Source organism: Panthera leo, chromosome C2, assembly GCF_018350215.1.
Source record: "Panthera leo isolate Ple1 chromosome C2, P.leo_Ple1_pat1.1, whole genome shotgun sequence".
NCBI lineage: Eukaryota > Metazoa > Chordata > Mammalia > Carnivora > Felidae > Panthera > Panthera leo.
In genome coordinates this window covers 48193896-48213479 of record NC_056687.1, presented here as the reverse complement: position 1 = coordinate 48213479, position 19584 = coordinate 48193896, and the positions used below count along the sequence as shown (strand labels likewise).

The 19584-nt window shown below is 37.6% G+C and overlaps 1 protein-coding gene across 1 annotated transcript in view; it reads right to left on the bottom strand.

The window, feature by feature from the left end:
• Positions 1-13268: 13268 nt before the first annotated feature.
• The window catches only part of ADGRG7 (adhesion G protein-coupled receptor G7), an 82745-nt gene continuing 76429 nt past the window's right edge, over positions 13269-19584 (bottom strand). Inside the window, exon 16 of the mRNA XM_042903681.1 lies at positions 13269-13529. Coding sequence (XP_042759615.1) covers positions 13269-13529 — 261 coding nt within the window. The remainder of the gene's footprint in view (positions 13530-19584) is intronic.

The window sequence follows — 19584 nt, the reverse complement described above, 5'->3', positions numbered from 1 at the left end:
GTGGCAGGTGGGGGAAGAAGAGGGGCGGGAACAAGGGAAAAAAAAAAAAAAAAAAAAAATCTGTCCCTTCGCTCCGCCTCACAGCAAGCAGGCAACCCAGAACGCATGCGCAGAGGCCGAGGCGCGGGGCGGGTAGTGCCCGAACCTGCGTGGGCCGAAGTCTCTGCTTTCTCACTGGATGACCGAGTGTGGCAGCGTATGCCGACGGGTGCACGCATGCGCGAGGCGTGACCAGGCACTTCCGGTTTTCCTGGAAGCTTGAAACCCGTCCGTCGCCTGTTTGTGAGGCGTGGTTTGCTGTTTTGGACTCTGATAGACTGTTGAAAGTGGGCATTTGTTCAAGTTTGGGTGGCTTTTGTTTTGTTTTGTTTTTAGTGACCATTGTACTTCTAGTCATGTCTCGAAAAAACGAATCCTTTTCCCGCCTTCCACAAACTCATTCATTCTTATTGGGCACCTACGCACTGTTGGGAATGGGGATGAATCAGTTGGTGAGCAAGGGGTTTCTAGTAGCGTTTACGAGACAGGACAAACCTGTGAGTGTGTAAAAGGTAAAGTCTGGAAAATTAAGGTTACTAAGGATTCCGGATGCCTTTTGGGAAGATAAGGCAGCGTGCACTATTTACTCTTTTCCTTCTCTCTTTATCTAAAGCATTTGTTTTAAATACGCGTATTTTTGGGGCGCCTGGGTGGCTCGGTCGGTTGAGCGTCCGACTTCAGCTCAGGTCACGATCTCACGGTTCGTGAGTTCGAGCCCCGCGTCAGGCTCTGGGCTGATGGCTCAGAGCCTGGAGCCTGCTTCCGATTCTGTGTCTCCCTCTCTCTCTGCCCCTCCCCCATTCATGCTCTGACTCTCTCTGTCTCAAAAATAAATAAACATTAAAAAAAATTAAAAAAAAAATACGCGTATTTTTGTAAGAAGTGCCCTGGCTCAGACTGAAGTCTACATTTTTAGGGGGGAGGTAGTGAAATCTAAGGGTAGGAGGTGCTATTTTAAAAGTTGCAAGTAGTTTTTGCTGCCTATGACAGAAACCAAGCAGAAAGCAAATCGAACTCACGTGGTCCCCAGTTGTTCGTCAGATGTTCTCCATGGACCTGGGGTAAAGTGAATTCAGGGTGAGAAATAAGTTCTTTTAGTACTATAGTGTGATCTTTTTGCAGTTAGAAGTCTGAAAAATTCCATTTGAAAATGAAATATATGACGTCAGAATGCTTTTTGCCTCTGAACTGTATTTTCCAACACTGTGTGTATTGCTCTTTGAGCAATTGCTTGCAGAGATAGAGGAGGAGAGGAATGTAGAAGGAATGAAAAAAGTTCCTGACTTTCTCCAAAGACTGTTCTTCGTTACTTGTTATTTAGGACAATAGTACTCCATATTTGGGGAAATGCACAGCTGTCCAATAGTATTCTAATGTCTTTGAGATGGTTTGAGATTGGATAAAACTACACAAATATGGGCAGAGGTAAAATATTCCCTGAAGGAAGTGAATTATACCACAATTTTCCTAAAAGGAGGTAGATCCTGTGGCAGGATATAAGGAACTGAGCCTCGGCCTGGAATAAAGGGAAACAATTTCCTCTCTTTAGACTCCCATGAAAGGGACACTTACTGGAGTCCTGCCATTGAAAAGTACATTGGTCCTTGTTACCCTGGGACCAGCTGGAAGCTAGAAGAGAGACACCCATAGGGTGGTCTGTTGGAGGGGCTGGAACATTTGCACTCTGAAAGCAGCTTGAGCTTCTCTATGTTGTAATTACTTCATGTTTCATCCCCAAACAATTAGTGGAAGTCTTGTTTAATGTTAAAACCTGTTCCCAGCTACCACTATGGAAGTTAAGAGACGAGGTAGTAATGATTCCTCAGGTCAAAGCGGAAGTAGGACCTGCCCAAGGCAAGAAGTGAGAAATAAGAGAGTAAAGCATCATTTGGAAGCCAGATCAGAGATTCAAGTGACATGAGGCAAGAAGGATGTCTATGCAACATTAAAACATTTGCCCAAGATTCTCCAGAAATATACATTTTTAAATCTCTAATGAAGAACTTTATGAAAGATTTTGCCTCCTGCTTATCTCAGATGCAGGCTTACAATGTGATTAAGCATGAAATCAAGGAGATTTGGGTTTATTTGTATTTTATAGAGCCGATATAGAGAAGCATACAAAATTATCATCTGTGTGTGTCAAATTGCTTAATAACCCAAACCATATCCTGTTCATTTTCTTGTTTCAGCTTAATAATAAATAGTCCACAAAAACTTCAGTGAACTTTCTTCCTGATCCTATATAACAATTACATTTTAAAAATTAAGAGCATAATGAACAGCTGGAACTCATTACTTTACCCAAGGATTAGAAGATTACCAATAATGCCTCCCTATGTGCTTCTACCAGAGGGGGTCCCATGCCTCTTTCCTGAATTTTGCATTTAACATTCCCTTGTGTGGTTTTTGTTTTTGTTTTTAAATGTTCTATGTAATTTAATCACATATATATCTATATGCATACATACATATATGTGTGGGTATAGATATATATGCCTATGTGATATATTGCTCAATTTTACTTCTTCATTGGCATTATATAGAGTATCATCTCTTAGTTTTCTGGAACAATTTTTGCACTCAATATTATGCTACCAAGATATATCCATATTGCTTCATGTAGCTGAAATTCATTTATTTTCATTGCCGAATAATATTCCTTTGGGGGAGTATACCACAAATTTTTCAAATTTGTCCTATCAAAGTGTAGATTGTTTCCAGTTTCTGCTGTGTGCCTTTATAAACATACTTTTGTATGTCTCTTGTTCAAGAGTATCTCTTGTTACATGCTAATACATGGGTTACTGAATAGTAGATTATGCAAATATTTAGTTGTATAAGAAAATGCCAACTCTCGGCATCACCACTAAGACTTTGGGGCGGGGGAGGGGGAGTAGGGAGTGTAAGTGGTATCATTTTGCAGTCTTATTGAAGACTATAAAGATTACATTATAACCCTGACTTTTTGTGCAAACATTTGACATGTAATTGTTCTGTATCCTTACTTACAATTCTGTCTTTGAGTATCTGGTTCACCCCCACCCAACTTGAATTCAAGGCTGTGATTATATTCTTTCTATCCTTCCCAGCATCTGGCACTGGTTGTGTGAGTGAATAATAGGCACTCAATGAGTAACTGTTGAGTCAATGAAAAGTTATTACTGTTTCTGTAATGTGTCCACAGTTGCTGATGATACAAGTCTGTGTACTTAGGCTCCCAAAACATATGGATGATAACTGGCCAGGGAGTGATAACCTGAATTGAACTAGCTACCACCTTTACCAAGAACATGGTTTCTGCCACTGTATGTGTAGATGCTGATTTTAGATACTGCTGCCTTTCATTAATGAACCCAAAAAGGCTGTTAGCATATATAATTATCACTTTTTAAACGCTTATGATCACATTTATTGGGATAAACATCAATCAAACTATTAAGAAGATTGTCCTAGGAATTCTGTAAGTAATTACAGAATTTTTTTGTGTGGAGTTTAGAAATGTGCTGACTCAGAGAAGATTGAACTTCATGCTCACCTGGTCACCTATATGCAGGTGAATCTGATTTTAAAAGAACATGAAGAATAGTCTTGAATTAGAAATGTTAAAGTTGGAAACATGTGAATAAAGGTGAAGCAGTGTAGGGAAATACTTTTGACTTACCTGTAGCAAAGGGAGAATTGAGGCACTAGTTCAAAGGTTACTTTCCTTTTTCACCGACATCTGAAGAAGGGTTAGATTTGAGATGTGGTTTTGAGAGAGGCAGTCAACTCACTTACCTCTCACCTCCTCTTTCTCCCTGAAAGGCTCTGTGGCTAGAATACTTCAAATAGAAGAGGAAGATCCTAAGAATTAAAAAGGTATATTCTCAGACAGTATGGGAAATGGGACAAAGACTATGAGACTTGTAGCAAGTTGAATAAAACCTGTTTCATCATGTTCTCCTTTAGTAGTCAGTATAAATCATTTTGAAAATTTCAATCATCTCTTCTACCCTCAGGGGAATAAAAGAAGGGATCTAAGTTCCTCCTTGGGTGAGAATTTCAAGGAGAAGTTATGTCCCTCCCTGAGAATCAGCCCTGTTGTGGCAGCAATTGCTAAATACAGAGAATTCCAAACAGAAAGGGAAACGCATGAGGACCAAACAGGATTCAGGTGGTCAGGTCAGCCTCCCTTCCATTGGCCAAACATAAAGGTCTATTTGTGTAAACAAATGAAGCTGCCACTCCATGCAGAGATAATGAAGGAGAAAAGAATATTTTTACTCTGTAACTTTGAGGGAGTCATTCATAGCACTAGCTAAGCGACATCCTTCAGTCTGCCCTACTAGCTGCACATCCACTGAGACCCTAAAATGTTTTGTCCTTACCATGGGGCTCTATATCCAGCCCCTATGTAGAGAAATTGCTCCTTGTAGGCCATTCTTCCTAGATTTTATATACGTAGAGGCTGGCACCTCTGAGGTATTCAGTATATACTTATTGAATGAAACACTAAGTTCCTCACCATTTTAGTGGGCAAGTCTCCAGAAACAGGGAGCAACCATCACTGGTGAGTTCCTAGGTCCCTAGAAGTATAGGAGTTTATCTCTGAGTAACTTGAAATTGTTCACTTTTCTTCCTTTATGTCTCGTGGAGACAGTGCTGAGGTACATCTATGCAGTCCGTCAGCTTTGGTTGAAAGACTGATGTCATAAGATGTACAAGAAGATCTCACAACTTTTCATTTGATGAAGAGTATCTTATTTTCATCTCTTTTAAGAAACCCAGATGTCAGATTCTAGAAATCATGCAGGTCAAATCACAGTCTGGGTACTGAAAGGCTCTCACATCTCTAATCTAACATTTATGCCAACAATCTTGCTTTTAGTCCCTCTATTTCTTGGGTACCAGAGAAACCCCTGCACATGAGAACACAGATACCACTGATGTGTTATTTTCAAGTAAAAGACTATACAGCAATTAAAAGAAATACACACATACAGTTAGATCTCAAGAACATTTTATTAAATGAGAAAAAGCAAGTTTCAGGAAGTTATGTTACTTTTCAGGAAAGAGTTAACATACAAACCAAAATGGCTATCCTTAGAAAGAACTGCTTGCATGATTTGACCTATGGCTAGTGTCTGGGAACTTGGATTTCAGGAGCATTCCTGCTATTCATTGATAAGAATTGTGCATTGAACCTGAACTGTACAACCAATGTGGTTTATGCTGAACACCTGCTTGCTTTCTGGGAGTCTGGAATTTCAGGATATGCCAGGCAGAGAGCACCTTGTGACCAGCCCTGAATAAAAACCCTGGGCACTGACTCTCTAATGAGCCCTGGTAGACAACATTTCACACGTGTTGTTCCAATTCATTGTGGAGGCACTAAGTGCACCCCATGTGACTGCACAGAAGGGATCTTTTTGGAAGCTTGTGCCTGGTGTCCTCCAGAATTCAGCCCATGTGACTTTATTCTTTGCCAATTTTGCTATATAGTGTTCTGTTATAATAAATCATAGCCATGAATACAATTCTATGCTGAATCATATGAGTGTTCCTAGTAAATCATTGAACCTGGGCGTGGCCTTGGGGACTACTGAATTATTTCCCTATACCATTTATATAAAATAAGGAAAAAGAAGCAAAAGACTTTGAATTTCTGTGGGTATATAATTTTATGTATACACATTTCTCAAAATCTGGAAGGTACACAGCAAACATTACAGTGATTAACATAAGGTAATAACTCCTTCTTACAGGAGACAGGGAAGGAAGAAAAGAGGGGCCTGGATTTGGTAGAAATTAGACAAAAAGCACTTTGGCTCTATCTGGCATGCTCTATTTTAGTTTTTCTTATAGAAAATATACTCATGTGCTGCCTAGGTAGGAAAATATTTTAAGTCAATTTAAAAATAGTTTCAGCCCACATCTAGAGTCACAACATTTTGGAGCTGGTGGGGAATTTAGAGTTCACCTGGTCCTGCCCATACCTTTAAAACGGTAGAACCTCAGGCCTTTGCCCAGAGAGGCAAGTGTTGTGTTTTGCCATGTCAATTGCAGTTGGCACCACAACTCCCAGTCTGGAATGCTTCCTAATCTGCAACTGCGTGGTAAGTACTGTGGCCAGAAGAAACTGTCTTCTTTTTGTGTTATTGCAAAGGTCCGCAAGGTCTCAGTTGTTACAACATAGTTTCGTAGCAGCTTATAACAAAGTTCAGCAAATTATCAATGTCATACTTCCACGTGTAACAAAGCTATACTGGAAGAAGATAAGAATTGGACTCTAGTTCTCTGGGAAATGGAGTTTGTTCATGATAACAGCATTAAATCATAGCACTCTGCTTTGCTTTTAATTTTTTTCTTGTTAAAATAAGGGGCTAACATATTAAGCAGTGGGATTTTTCAGAAATATGATCAATAGCTTGCAAAAAAGATAACCTATTTCTACTTTTGAAATAAATCACAAATCACAACTTTAAAAATGAATCCCCAAGTTCATATATTGCTTTTGGGAGTATAAAATGGTACAACCACCTTGGAAAACTGTTTGCCAGTTTCTTGTAAAGTTAAATATACACTTACTCTATGACTCAGCAATTCCACTACTAGGTATTTCAAGAGAAAACACAGAGACTTTATATGAGTTTTATATCGGTTTTATTCCTAGTTTTAAAAACTTGTAAATGACCAAATGCCTATCAACTGGTGAGAGCATAAACAAAATGTGATTTATCAAAAAAAAAAAAAATGAGTATTACTGCAATAAAAAGAGGCAAAGCACTGATACACGTAACATGAATGAATCTCAAAAATACTATGGTGACTGAAAGAAGCCAGTCTCAAAAGAGAACATGATTCCATTTATGGCATACTAGAACATGCAAAACTAATGCATGATAACGGAAAGCAGGTCAGTAGTTTCCTGGGGCTGAGGATGGCAGAGGATTTAACTGGGGAAGAGCAGGAGAAAATATTATAGGGTGATGAAAAAGTTGTTAATTTTGCTTAGAGTAGTGGTTTTACTACCCTAAGGGCATACATTTGCTAAAGGGCATACATTTGCTAAAATATCTGATTTGCACTTTAAATGGGTGCATTTTATTGCATGTAAATTATCAATGAAGTTAATTTTTTTAAAATATTTATTTATTTTGAGAGAGTGAGCAAGTGGGGGAGGAGCAGAGACAGAGGGAAAGAGAGAATGAATCCCAAGCACGTTCCACACTGTCAGCATAGAGCCTAAAGTGGTGCTGGAACCTTGTGAACCATGAGATCATGGCCTGAGCTGAAATCAAGAGACGGATGCTTAATACACTGAGCCACCCAGGCGCTACTCGATGATGTTAATTTAAAAGGTTAAAAAAGAACAAAACAAACAAACAAAGCAAGCCCCCTACCAAAGCAAACAAATAAAATAGGAAACTAATTCCAATTGCCAAAATTAAGGAAAACTGCTTTAATATTAAAACAAAACAAAAAAAAACACAAAACAACAACAACAACAAAAACAAAAGTCTTCAGTGACCTACTTGTGATACTGAAGTTTCCTGTGGGCACAGTGTGTCTTTGTATATACATAGTAATGTATAAGTGTGGAATAACATTGAACATTACACATGACTGTTTAGTGTATGTACTTAGCAAACTGGCATGGATGTGAATATTTTGTTCATTCCAAGTAGTATGCCCTCTCATTTGGTAATATACCCAGGTAGACACTTTGAAGAAAACTTAATGTGAATTTCAAGTAGTAGTCAAATAGCAGTGTTTTTGCCAAGGTATGTTTATTGGTTTAATTGCTCAGAGATATGTGACTTGTGTGTTCATGTTTCCCTATTTATGTTGTGTGCCAGGAAACTTATGGTCTAATTCGAGGCCCACACCTAGCAAAAATACAAGACCATATGAAATGTTTCTTGGGTATTACTCTCTTTCTGCCCCTATGATTATTTTCCCTTCCTCCTGATTTCCTTAATCTGTTTTTCAGCAGCTTATATATATATTTTTTCAAATACACACTTAATAGGTTACATATATGTAAATGAAGTCATAGATGATGCACCTGTAACACTACTTTGAGTTTTGTATGTGTGTTTTACTACATAATTGCTAAGAAAACTTCTCCTTTTCTAAGATTTGGGGTTTTATTTTTAAGAAAAGGTGAATGGACACAGACAAGAAAACGTATTTGAGAGGAAAAAATAATGCCATAGACCCCCACCTACTTGCTATACAATATAATGAAAAACTAAAGACATCATGGGGTGCTTGGGTGGCTCAGTCAGTTAAGCGTCTGACTCATGATCTCAGCTCAGGTCATGATCTCACAGTTCATGAGTTCAAGCCTTGCATCGGGCTCTGTGCTTACAGCACGGATCCTGCTTGGGATTGTCTCTCCTCTCTCTCTTCCCCTCCCTGCTTGCTCTCTCTCTCCCTCAAAAGTAAATAAATATTAAAAAAAAAAAAAAAGATGCCATGGGCTTGGTTGGCACACTTATGTCTCTGTTCTATGTTTTAAAAGTTTCTACATTGTCCCTAACATACTCCTTAAAACAAAATGACAAATATTCTGCCTCTATGAGGATATATAAACTCAAAAACATGCTAAATTCTCCATAAATCTTTTGCATATTTTGAATCAAATGCAGACTGAGCATTTCATTATATAAAAAAGAGCGGAAAACAAAAAACTAAGGGAAAATATTTTCACCAAATTTAATCATTAAAAGGCTAACAACTATAATAAAAGGAATTCATACAAATTTATGAGGAAAAAAACAAGAGCTCAATTGATAAATGGACAACACAAACAACTAAAAAATGAAGTACCAAAGTAAACAAGTATATAAAAAATGTTTATGGCACTTCAAATGTTGGTGACATTATAAATTAATGCAATGTTTTCAAGGCAATATAATAATACATACAAGGAATCTAAACAAATTTCCATAACTTTTGACACATTTATCCTAATGCTTAAAGTTTATATTAAGGAAATAATTAAAAAGAAAGGAAATATATATATATATATATATATATATATATATATATCTTCACATATATCAGTTTATTAATTATGTGTTACAACAATATTAAAAATTGAAATAAAATGGAAATCCAATAGAACTTAATAACTTGTGCTATATTATTCAATCAATTATTGTAAGGACTACATTGCTGGGTAATTTAAATGAAAATCAGGATAAAATTTCATTTACTGTAATTACAGTTATTTAAATTCTGATGTATTCAAAGCGCATAAGAGAACATGGAAAAACAGACATCTTTGATAGGTTAGAGAATTATGAATTTTGCTTTTTTGAAAGATATACTTTGTAAATATCTTCTAAAACTTTCAAAACATATACGAAATAGGAAGTCATTTCCTCTCTTAGTAACTGCCTGCCCCCCATGCTTGAATGGAACATAATTTTGGTGTCTCTGGCTTGGACCTCATCTGAGGAGCCAGGTACTAGAGGTCCCAGGGTGACATTAAGGGGGTTCCACTGAGCCAGAGAGCTCCAGTGGATGACAGGTTGGTATGATACAATCAGCATTTTGGCCCAGGTTCCCAAACATTTGCACAGAATGCCAAGTTCTTTTGAATGAGGCAATGAGCTTGAAAATAATCTCCTTTTGTTGGTAACAGGAAAAAAAAGACCTAAGATACATTTCAAAACGGGAAGGGTAAGAGAAAGAGCAATCCAAAACCCCAACAATTAAACAATGAGCTCCATCCAAACTATCAGTTTAGACCCAGCAAACGAAATCCAAAGGTCTGGATAGTCTGCTCCCTAAAGAGACTACATGTGCTACCATAAGCAAAAAGGCTACAGGACACTGTTAAGATGCAAAATAAGTCAGAAACATGGAAAACTGGCTCCATGTAATATCATGAAAAACAGTACTCTGAGTCTCCCTTTCCTGAAAGTTCCTTTTTCTTTTTATTTGTTTATTTTGAGAGAGAGAGAGAGCAGGTGTGCACGAGCAGGGGAGGGGCAGAGACAGAGGGAGAGAGAGAAAACCACACAGGTTCCACACACTGTCAGCACAAAGCCCAACATGGGGCTCAGTCTCACCAACCATGAGATCGTGACCTGAGCCAAAATCGAGAGTGGGGCATTTACCTGACTGAGCCACCCAGGTGCCCTGTGAAATTTTCTTTTCAAGGTAGGTCACCATTTGGCTCCTACAGTCCCTGCACTTGCTCTTCAACTTCCAAAGCACCAACTAATTAATTCTTGCTTTCCTCATCCACTGCATTGAAACTCTGTTCGGACAAGGCTCTAACAGGTTCATTCAGAGTAAGGGAAATGATTGATGAGCCCATCCTCAGTGTAACTGTTCACTCTCCACTCCAGGATATCCTGTCAACCAGGTCATCCCTCATCCCTCTACCTCACAGTGGGTATGGGACTCAGTCTGGCCCAGTACTCCCCGAGTACAAGTGTCTGTGGGCACGTGGCCAAGGAAGGTAAGCCGGTTCTTGGCTCCTTTTCTCTTCCTGCCCCTGCTTTACTCTGGATCATAGGAACCGAGCCCCACAGGTCTCTGGCTCAGCTGGTCTTCACTGACAGGAAGTTGCAGGGCAGGAAAAAGGGGATGCTAAAGGCCAATTTTCAGCCATGTAATCCAATTGGAGGATGGAGTCAAGCACAGAAGGACATAGATGCAGGAAACAGGGAGAGAAAAAGAATCCTAACACATTCTTTGAACTCCTTGCTTTTGAACTCTAGACCTAAAGTTAGTATCATCATATATTTTGTTCTCTAAACCAGGACACTTGAGAGGAAAAAGGGCTGCTAGTAATACATAAGTCAGGACAACAGGTACAAATTAGGACTGACTCAGGCAAAGTAGAGCTTATAGTCACCCCACCTAAAACCAACTCAGTCCTTGGACTTTATAATTAATTGAGTCATAAAATTCTCTTTGACCCTTAACCTACTTTTAGTTGATCTCTACCACTAAACTTCCTGAGCACTGCATGAGGTAAAGGTTTAAATCAGTAGAATTATTTACAAATGGTAGGATTTCAGGGTAGATGGATGAACGTCGATGTCTGCCTAACTTATTCTCCACAATATGTATGTAAAGTTATCCTCTACAAGTTTGCACATTTTTTGGTACAGCCATTCCAGGAAGATTACATGGAATTTTGTTTGCTATACTCCCAAGAAGACTGAAAAAGTGAAAAGAAAACCAAAATTGCCAACAGAACACACATACTCCACTCTGAGGCTAAATGAGGCTCTTTGGTGATTTTTTTTTTTTCACTTTAAAGTGGCCCTCACTTAAGGTTTACTTTCATTTGAATATAAATTTGGGGATATAGAATCAGTCACCCACATCTTTCAATTTTCCCAGTGTCCAGCCCCTATCTAGAGATATAACTATAGCACCACTAAAAATACTCACTCCTGAGAACTGCTTTTCTTCTTTATCCTCTTCCCTTTACTTTTTCCCATTACCCTGTAAGGTCTCAGTTATTCTGCAGATGAGATAGGCTCTCAGCTAGTCTAGGAGTTCAACAGTCATTTAAAACCATTTTTATAAAAAATCACATGTTCTCTAGGGTGTGGTGAGAAGGGTATGTCACAGCTCACATGACATTTGTTAGTCCCTTAGTTCAGTGCACTCATCGCAGTTGCCTAGTTTATGACGCAACAGAACACCACAATTCAAAGACTGCATCTCCTAAGTTCAGTGGGAGTGCTCCCCATCCTAGTGGAGGTCATTTTTTTATTCAGGAAGCCTTTCATAATTCAAGTGTTTGAAATTCCAGGAGCAGCTAAATCTTTGAAAAGCTGTAAGTGGTGATTGTGACTAACTTCTCATCTTTGGAGTCTCAGTGTCTCTTCATCAATAAAAACATAGATGTATCAAGAACCAGAAGGAAATATACAGAGACTTTAGTAACGAGCTCGTATTTTTGTGTCTCAATGCCCATTCCTTTTCTCTTTTTTATTTTTTTAATGTTTATTTATTTTTGAGACAGAGACAGAGCACGAGTAGGGGCAGGGTGGAGAGAGAGAGAGAGAGAGAGAGAGAGAGAGAGAGAGAGAGAGAGAGACAGGGAGACACAGAATCTGAAAGAGGTTCCAGGCTCTGAGCTGTCAGCACAGAGCCCAACACGGGGCTTGAACTCGGGAGTGCCAAGATCATGACTTAGGATGAAGTTGGATGCTTAACCAACTGAGCCACCCAGGCACCCCTCACTGCCCATTTCTTTTTTTAAACAATTTTTTTTTATTTTATTTATTTTTGGGACAGAGAGAGACAGAGCATGAACGGGGGAGGGGCAGAGAGAGAGGGAGACACAGAATCGGAAACAGGCTCCAGGCTCCGAGCCATCAGCCCAGAGCCCGACGCGGGGCTCGAACACACGGACCGCAAGATCGTGACCTGGCTGAAGTCGGACGCTTAACCGACTGCACCACCCAGGCGCCCCTCACTGCCCATTTCTTATACAGCCACTTCCTCTGGTCACATAACATGCTCTCTTTTGAAAAAAACATCCCTTTTCAAAACAGAAAAAAATATCCTTTTCCAGAGATTAAACTGGTACAAAATTATTAAGTAGAAATAAAAGTATAAGAATAAAAGTATAAATTAAAATATTCACAAATCAAAAGTATTATATATATATACAAGCAATTCCATACAGTGTTCATTAGGAGTCATTTTGTTTTTTGTTTTATTTATTTATTTTGAGAGAGAGAGAGAGAGAGACAGAGCAAGTGGGAGAGGGGCAGAGAGAGAGGGAAAGAGAGAATCCTATGCAGGCTCATGCTGCTAGTGCAGAGTCTGATGTGGGGCTCAAACTCACAAAGCTATGAGATCATGACAGCAACCAGGAGTCAGAAGCTTAACCAACTGAGCTACCTAGGTACACTTCTTCTCATGTCCTTTTCATGAAATTGTAAAATAATTTGTTTTACCAAAGTTTGTCACATAGACTTTATGATATAAGTAGCAATTATAACCTTAAATTCTCTTGAATGCTGGGTAGAATTCTTCACCTCATACAGGTAAGAATCTATTGAATAATAGAAAAACTTCCAAATCTATTATCCCTGATGATAATAAACGACAGGTTTTATCTGATTCTCAGCCTTGAGCAAAGTATACTGAGGGAGACTTTCTGGGAGGACTGAGTAATAAACAAAAGAAACAGAATAAGCAAAAACTTAAAATGAGTTGAATAAAAAGAGGATTACAAAAAGTAATAGTTTTACTGTCTAGATGCTTGGGTTTGCTTGGTCACTTTCAGAGAGTGTAGTTTCTTCTGTAATTACAGATGGTTCCAGCAGCCTAAAGTGTTCATTTAGGGCTGGAAATGACCTGAGCATATTATACATCCTCACACGCAGCCTCAGTGAGGTCACTGATGGCAATGACTTCTTTCTCCCAGTGGATAGTGACAGCAACTTCAACACTTTTGAAGCTTCATCCTGGAAGATTTTTGTTCTGACAGTGTAGAGGACAAAAATTTGCAATCCCTGGAAGATAGAATAAAAGTTTAATGTTAGATCAGTGTTGAGATAACAGAATCAGGGAAACAATTTATTTTACTCTGCCAGACACCCTTCTCATCATGCTCAACAACTCCCCAACTTCAGTGATTATATCTGCAAGCTATTGTGCACTTTGTTGAAAAGATGTTCTTCTCATATATGAAATGCTACATGTAGGCAGGAGAACTGGAAGACTTGAATTCAGGTCCCAGTTTGCCACATGTTGGCTGTGTAACCGAGAAGCTCTTTCTCTTCCTGACACCAACTGGGAGTCCTACAATTCAACTGAATTCTGACACTAACAACACAGAGTTAGTGTCAGATTCCACAGGTTAAGGCTCAGTCCCATGACTGCTTTCACTTCAGATGCTAATAGCAAATATTGGGTCCCCATATTACCCACACTTCTGTCTGACTTGACTACCATGACAGAGGTTCCCATAACCTACCTCCCCACTTCAGGTTTGATAATTTTCTAGAAATACTCACAGAACTCAGGAGAGCTCTTTACTTCCTATTACCTGTTTATTATAAAGGATACAACCCAGGAGCAGCCAAATAGAAGAGATCATAGAACAAGGTGTGGAGGGAGGGGCATGGAACTTCCACTTCCATTCTCTGTCCAGGTGCACCACCCTCCCAGTACTTCAATATGTTCACCAACCCAGAAGCTCTCTAAACCCCTTAATTTAGGGCTTATTATGGAGGTTCCATTACACAGGTCTGGTAATTCAATAATTAGCCATTGGTGACCAACTCAATCTCCTGCCCTTCTACCTTTCCTGGAGGTTGAGGGGTGGGGCTGAAAGTTCCAAGCTTCAAATCAAGGTTTGGTCTTTCTGGCAATAAGCCTCCAGCCTAAAGTTTTCTAGGGACCCTGACCACCAGTCATTCATTAGCACACAAAAGAAACTCATATCACTCCAAAGATTCCGAGGATTTTAGGAACTGTGTGTCAGGAACTGAGGACAAAGACCAAATATTTTATGTTTGAGTGTACCAGAGTAATTTCGTTCTTTTCCTAACCTGTTTGGTTTTTTATTTCTGAAGGAGGTAGATTGACTACGGGTTACCTAATTCTTCCAGTTCTAAAAAAAAAAAAAAAAAAAAAAATTTAAGCACTTCTACTCATTGCTTTTCTGTCCTTTACATATAAAGATCAGATGTGCATGAGAAATTTGTCCATAAAAGACTGAGTACTATTTTCTGTACATTTTTAAAATAAAAACTACCACTTCATGAAGTCCTATTGGTATCAGATACTGCTTTTCCTTTAATCCTCATTATTTAATCCTAACACCAACCCTATGAAATGAGTCTTACTCTCCTTACTATCCTCATGTTAAGTGAGAAAACTATAGCTCAGATAAACTAAGTAACTTGCCTAACATTACCCAACCACTAGTCAGTAGAGTCTGGAGTTGAACTCAACTCCATTTGGTTCCAAAATTCTTCTATCCAATATACTACTCAACCTCTTGCTAGTAACTACAATAGAAAGATATTATAAAGTATATGATAGCATCTAAGAGTCCCGTGCTAATTTCTCATTAATATCCTTGGTGGAAATAACAGTTTAAATAATATCTATAGTTGAGTAATAGTATTGTGCCAATGTTCACTTTTTGATTTTGACAACATAACAGGGTTATATAAGATATCACTACTGAAAGCTGGGAAAAGAGTGCATGGGAACACTATACTATTTTGCAACTTCTTGTTTTACACTATTTCAAAATTAAAAGTTATTTTTAAAAATCCATCATGTCTCCAGATTGGCATCTCTAGAGCCCAAGCCTTATTAGGATTTATTTCTAGAATCATATCCTATGAAAACTGTGGTAGGAGACTTCTGGTACTGTGGTAAGATAACCCAAAGACTCTGAGAGGTTAACTAATAAAATCAATACATATCGGCAAGAGACAGACCAGTTCTCTGGCCAAAAGCAGGAAGGTTAACTTGATTGTTATCCAACAGGTGGTACCTACTTATCTGGGCCAGGCCTTGATGACACAAGGAAGTATGCACAGGGACACAGATTTCAGAAGGACAAAAGTGTTCACTGACCATCCTGATTGTTCAAGGAAGAGAGATTTATTTTGAAGACATGAGAAAACTGGTCCTCTTTGTGGAGTACACTATTTCATCTTTAAATTCTAAGGTAAAGACAAGACTGGATAGAATCTCTTGTTATGCAACAATGAGGAAAAAGATCTAGACCATGGAAAATTCATAAAGACACCATCCTGTGAAACTCTGTCTGAGTAGCATCCCAATATTTCTATACTCCCAAAATCCCAAAGGTGTTATTGAAAAAGACAAAATGCATGGACCAAACTAATTCTCACTAGCACAAAGATCAAATTGTGTTTTTTAAGTAATATTTATAGCACATAGTAAATGTCCATTAGAATTATAGCATTCTAAATCTAGAGGGAGGCTTACATATAAACAACTCACTTTAGTGTACATAAAAGTCAAACCCTTGTTTAAAGTGAAGATTTCTAGTTCTTACCTTGTAGATTCTGATTGACTAGGTAAGGGATGAGGCCCAGGAATAAGCATTTTAACATACTATGTAAATTCTGACCTAAGCAATATTCAGACACACTTTGAAAAACATAGTATCAATTTTAACACCCTCCTCCATTTTATATTTTACATATGTCACTCAGAAAGGTTGCATGATTTTCCTAAAATCATATGAATCATTAATGGTAAAGCTGGAAGATAGCCTGACTCTCCTTTAAGCTCAGTGCTCTTGCCATATGGCCACCCTCAGTTTTACTAGACATTATTAACATTTTGTAATGAGCCTCTAGTTGTAATGTGCCATTCATATCACAGAGAAGAGAATATCCTTTACTATACCTTCTTTCTGGTACTTTTCTAAATTCCTCATCACTCTAGGCAACAAGCTCATGAGGCAATTGGTAATCCAGACCGACTAAGTTTATCCTATTTATTTCCCTTGAGGAATTTCCACTGGGTGTTGACAACAGTGAAAAACTACCTTATATCCATTTAGATTTAGTGGCAGGCACACATCCGGTGTTTGAGGCACTAATAAAAAGGCACTCTAGAGGGCTACCAGATAGAGGGTGAGGTGCTTACAAACATTAAACATGGTGGTAGCAATTTAAACATCCAAGCAGCTCTCACACTGCACTATACAGACTTTATCATTTGTGGTCCAGGCAAGTTTATCTAATACTTTTCCAATAGTTTCCATTTTGTATCAAAGACTTGCCTCGTCAGTGATATTTGACCAGGGCCAGAAACAACCAACATGATGGCAACTTCAAACAGTGGTTACTACTTTCAGTGATGAGACAATCATCAAACACTGCAGTGTCTTCACAAAATATTAGACAAGTATAGCCCATACTGATATTAAGCAAGATGTTACCTACTATGAAAGATACACAAGCATGTTTCTTGCATGAGAGAACTGAAAACCTAGTTAAGGAGATGAAACTTGTATACATAAAAAGTTCATTGCTGAGTACAAGAAGAAAGAGGACAAATGAACTTACAAAACTACAATAATTCTATTTAATTTGATAAATTATATATTTTTATTTATTTAATAGTTAAATTAGTAAAGCTAGAATTAAAGTCATCACTTTAAGAGTTTAAAGCCTATAAGCAAATAATTTATGTGGATTATACCAATGTCAATTTCTTGGGTTTGATGTATTATAGTTGTATAAGATGTTGTCATTGGCATAGCTGGATGAAGGGTACATAGGAACTCTCTGTATGATTTTTGTAACTTCCTAGGGGTCCAAAATTTTTTTTTTTTAATTTTAAGGAATTGCATAAGAATGGGAAGAACCAAAAAGAAGAAGAAGAAGGAAAACAAAGAATTTTAACCTTTTTGCACAGCATAAAATTTTAGTAAGTCTACAGAATTTCAATAAAAAAAAGATTACTGCCAAGAATTAAATGCCAAGCTAATTTGTGGTTCATGTGTCATGGTACCTAAAGAAAAAGTATCAGTTAGCAAAGTCCTCATTAATATTTACTAACTACCTGGGGCACCTGGGTGGCTCAATTGGTTGAGCGTCCAACTTCGGCTCAGGTCATGATCTTGTGGTTCGTGAGTTCAAGCCCCACGTCAGGCTTTGTGCTGACAGCTCAGAGCCTGAAGCCTGCTTCAGATTCTGTGTCTCCCTCTCTCTCTGCCCCTCCCCTGCTCATGCTCTGTCTCTCTCTCTCAATAATAAAACAAACATTAAAAAAATATATTTACTAACTACCCATTAAACAGTTACTCAAAAATATAATACTATTAATGAGATATTCATTAAGATTTAAAAGTTAAATGGACATTCCAATATAAAATGACTAGCAAAAGGCATTGAAACTATGTAAGTATAAGAAAATGCAGTTGAGTATGTCAACTATACCTCAATAAAAAAATATTTTTAAAGAAAAGAAAATATAGTTGAGATCATTATCAAATATAATCCAAGCATTGTAAATAGCTCATGAAAGAAAATAATGTAGACGCTATAATTTAACAACAATAATTGCGAAGTAAATTTTAAATTGTACCAATAAAACCATGAGACAGGAAGCAGCTACACTGTATTAATGTTATTACCTTAAAAAGGAAAAATCAATACATATTGTTTTACTCTGCAAATTGAAAATTATATCTTACAAAATTGTAATATTTAATAAACAAAGATAACAACAGAGGGAAAATATTCTAATAATTAGAGATTAAGTAAAAGAATACATAATTTATACAGCACAGTAAATATAAAACATAGGAAGAAATGGATAGATGTGAAAAAAGAAAATAAGACAGAATAAAATCAAACATATTAGTTTTGATGGCTAACATTTAGCTAAATAGCTAAAAGATTAACTTTTTTAATAAAATGGAAAAACAATGAGAAAATTATTTTAAAAAACACAAATCTAAATATATGGGATCTATAAAATTTTTAAATCTTTATTTTTGAGTGAGAGAGAGAGCACATGCAAGCGGGAAAAGACAGAGAGAGAGGGAGACACAGAATCTGAAGCAGGTTGCAGGCTCTAAGCTGTCTTCACAGGGCCCGATGAAATCCACAAACTGTGAGATCATGACCTGAACTGAAGTCGGATGGACGCTTACCCAACTGAGACACCCAGGTGTCCCTAAATATATGGAATTTAAAATGAGGTAAGTCAAAACCAAAGTGACATAGAAAGCTTAAAGATTAAAACTATAAGTAGATAAGATCAAATAAAAACAAATTAGAAGTTGCTACATTAATACATAGAAAATCATACTTCAAGACAAAATGGGACCTAAAGTGCCTTGTTATATCAATGAAAGATATAATGCACCAGAAATATACAACATCCATAAATTTCTAGGAACATGAAATACAGCATTAAATTGTATAAACACAAATAGCAAGATTTCATATACAGAGGGAAAAGTCCTGGTAGTATTTTTTATCAGAGTAAAAGTCATTGTTCACTATGAAAGAAGGCATACAGTTAAGACGCACAGAGAGAAATTCTGATTTCAAGATAAGCCTTTCAGGGGTGCCTGGGTGGCTCAGTTGGTTAAGCATCCAACTCTTGATTTCAGCTCAGGTCATGATCTCATGGGTCATGAGTTCGAGCCCTGCACCAGGCTCTGCCCTGACAGTGCACAGCCTGCTTGGGATTCCTTGTCTCCCTCTCTCTGTCCCTCCCCTGCTTGCTCTCTATCTCTCTCTCTTTCTCAAAACAAATAAACATTAAAAAAATTTTTAAGATAGGTCTTTCAGTAATGCATACTTGTTTTATCTTAGAGTTTGACATTCTGCATGCATACACACAAACAAAAATCCTCTAAGGTCAAGCAGAATTATCTTCATTTTTAATCTAACATTTTTGTTCATTTATGTCACTATTTTTATCATGATAAAAATCAAAAGATCACCATAATCCTTCTTACAGTAGATTCTCCCAAAATACTAATAGAATGGCTTACAAAAAAGAAAAAGAATATAAATCTTCATCTCTGATTTTAATACAAAATATAAATGC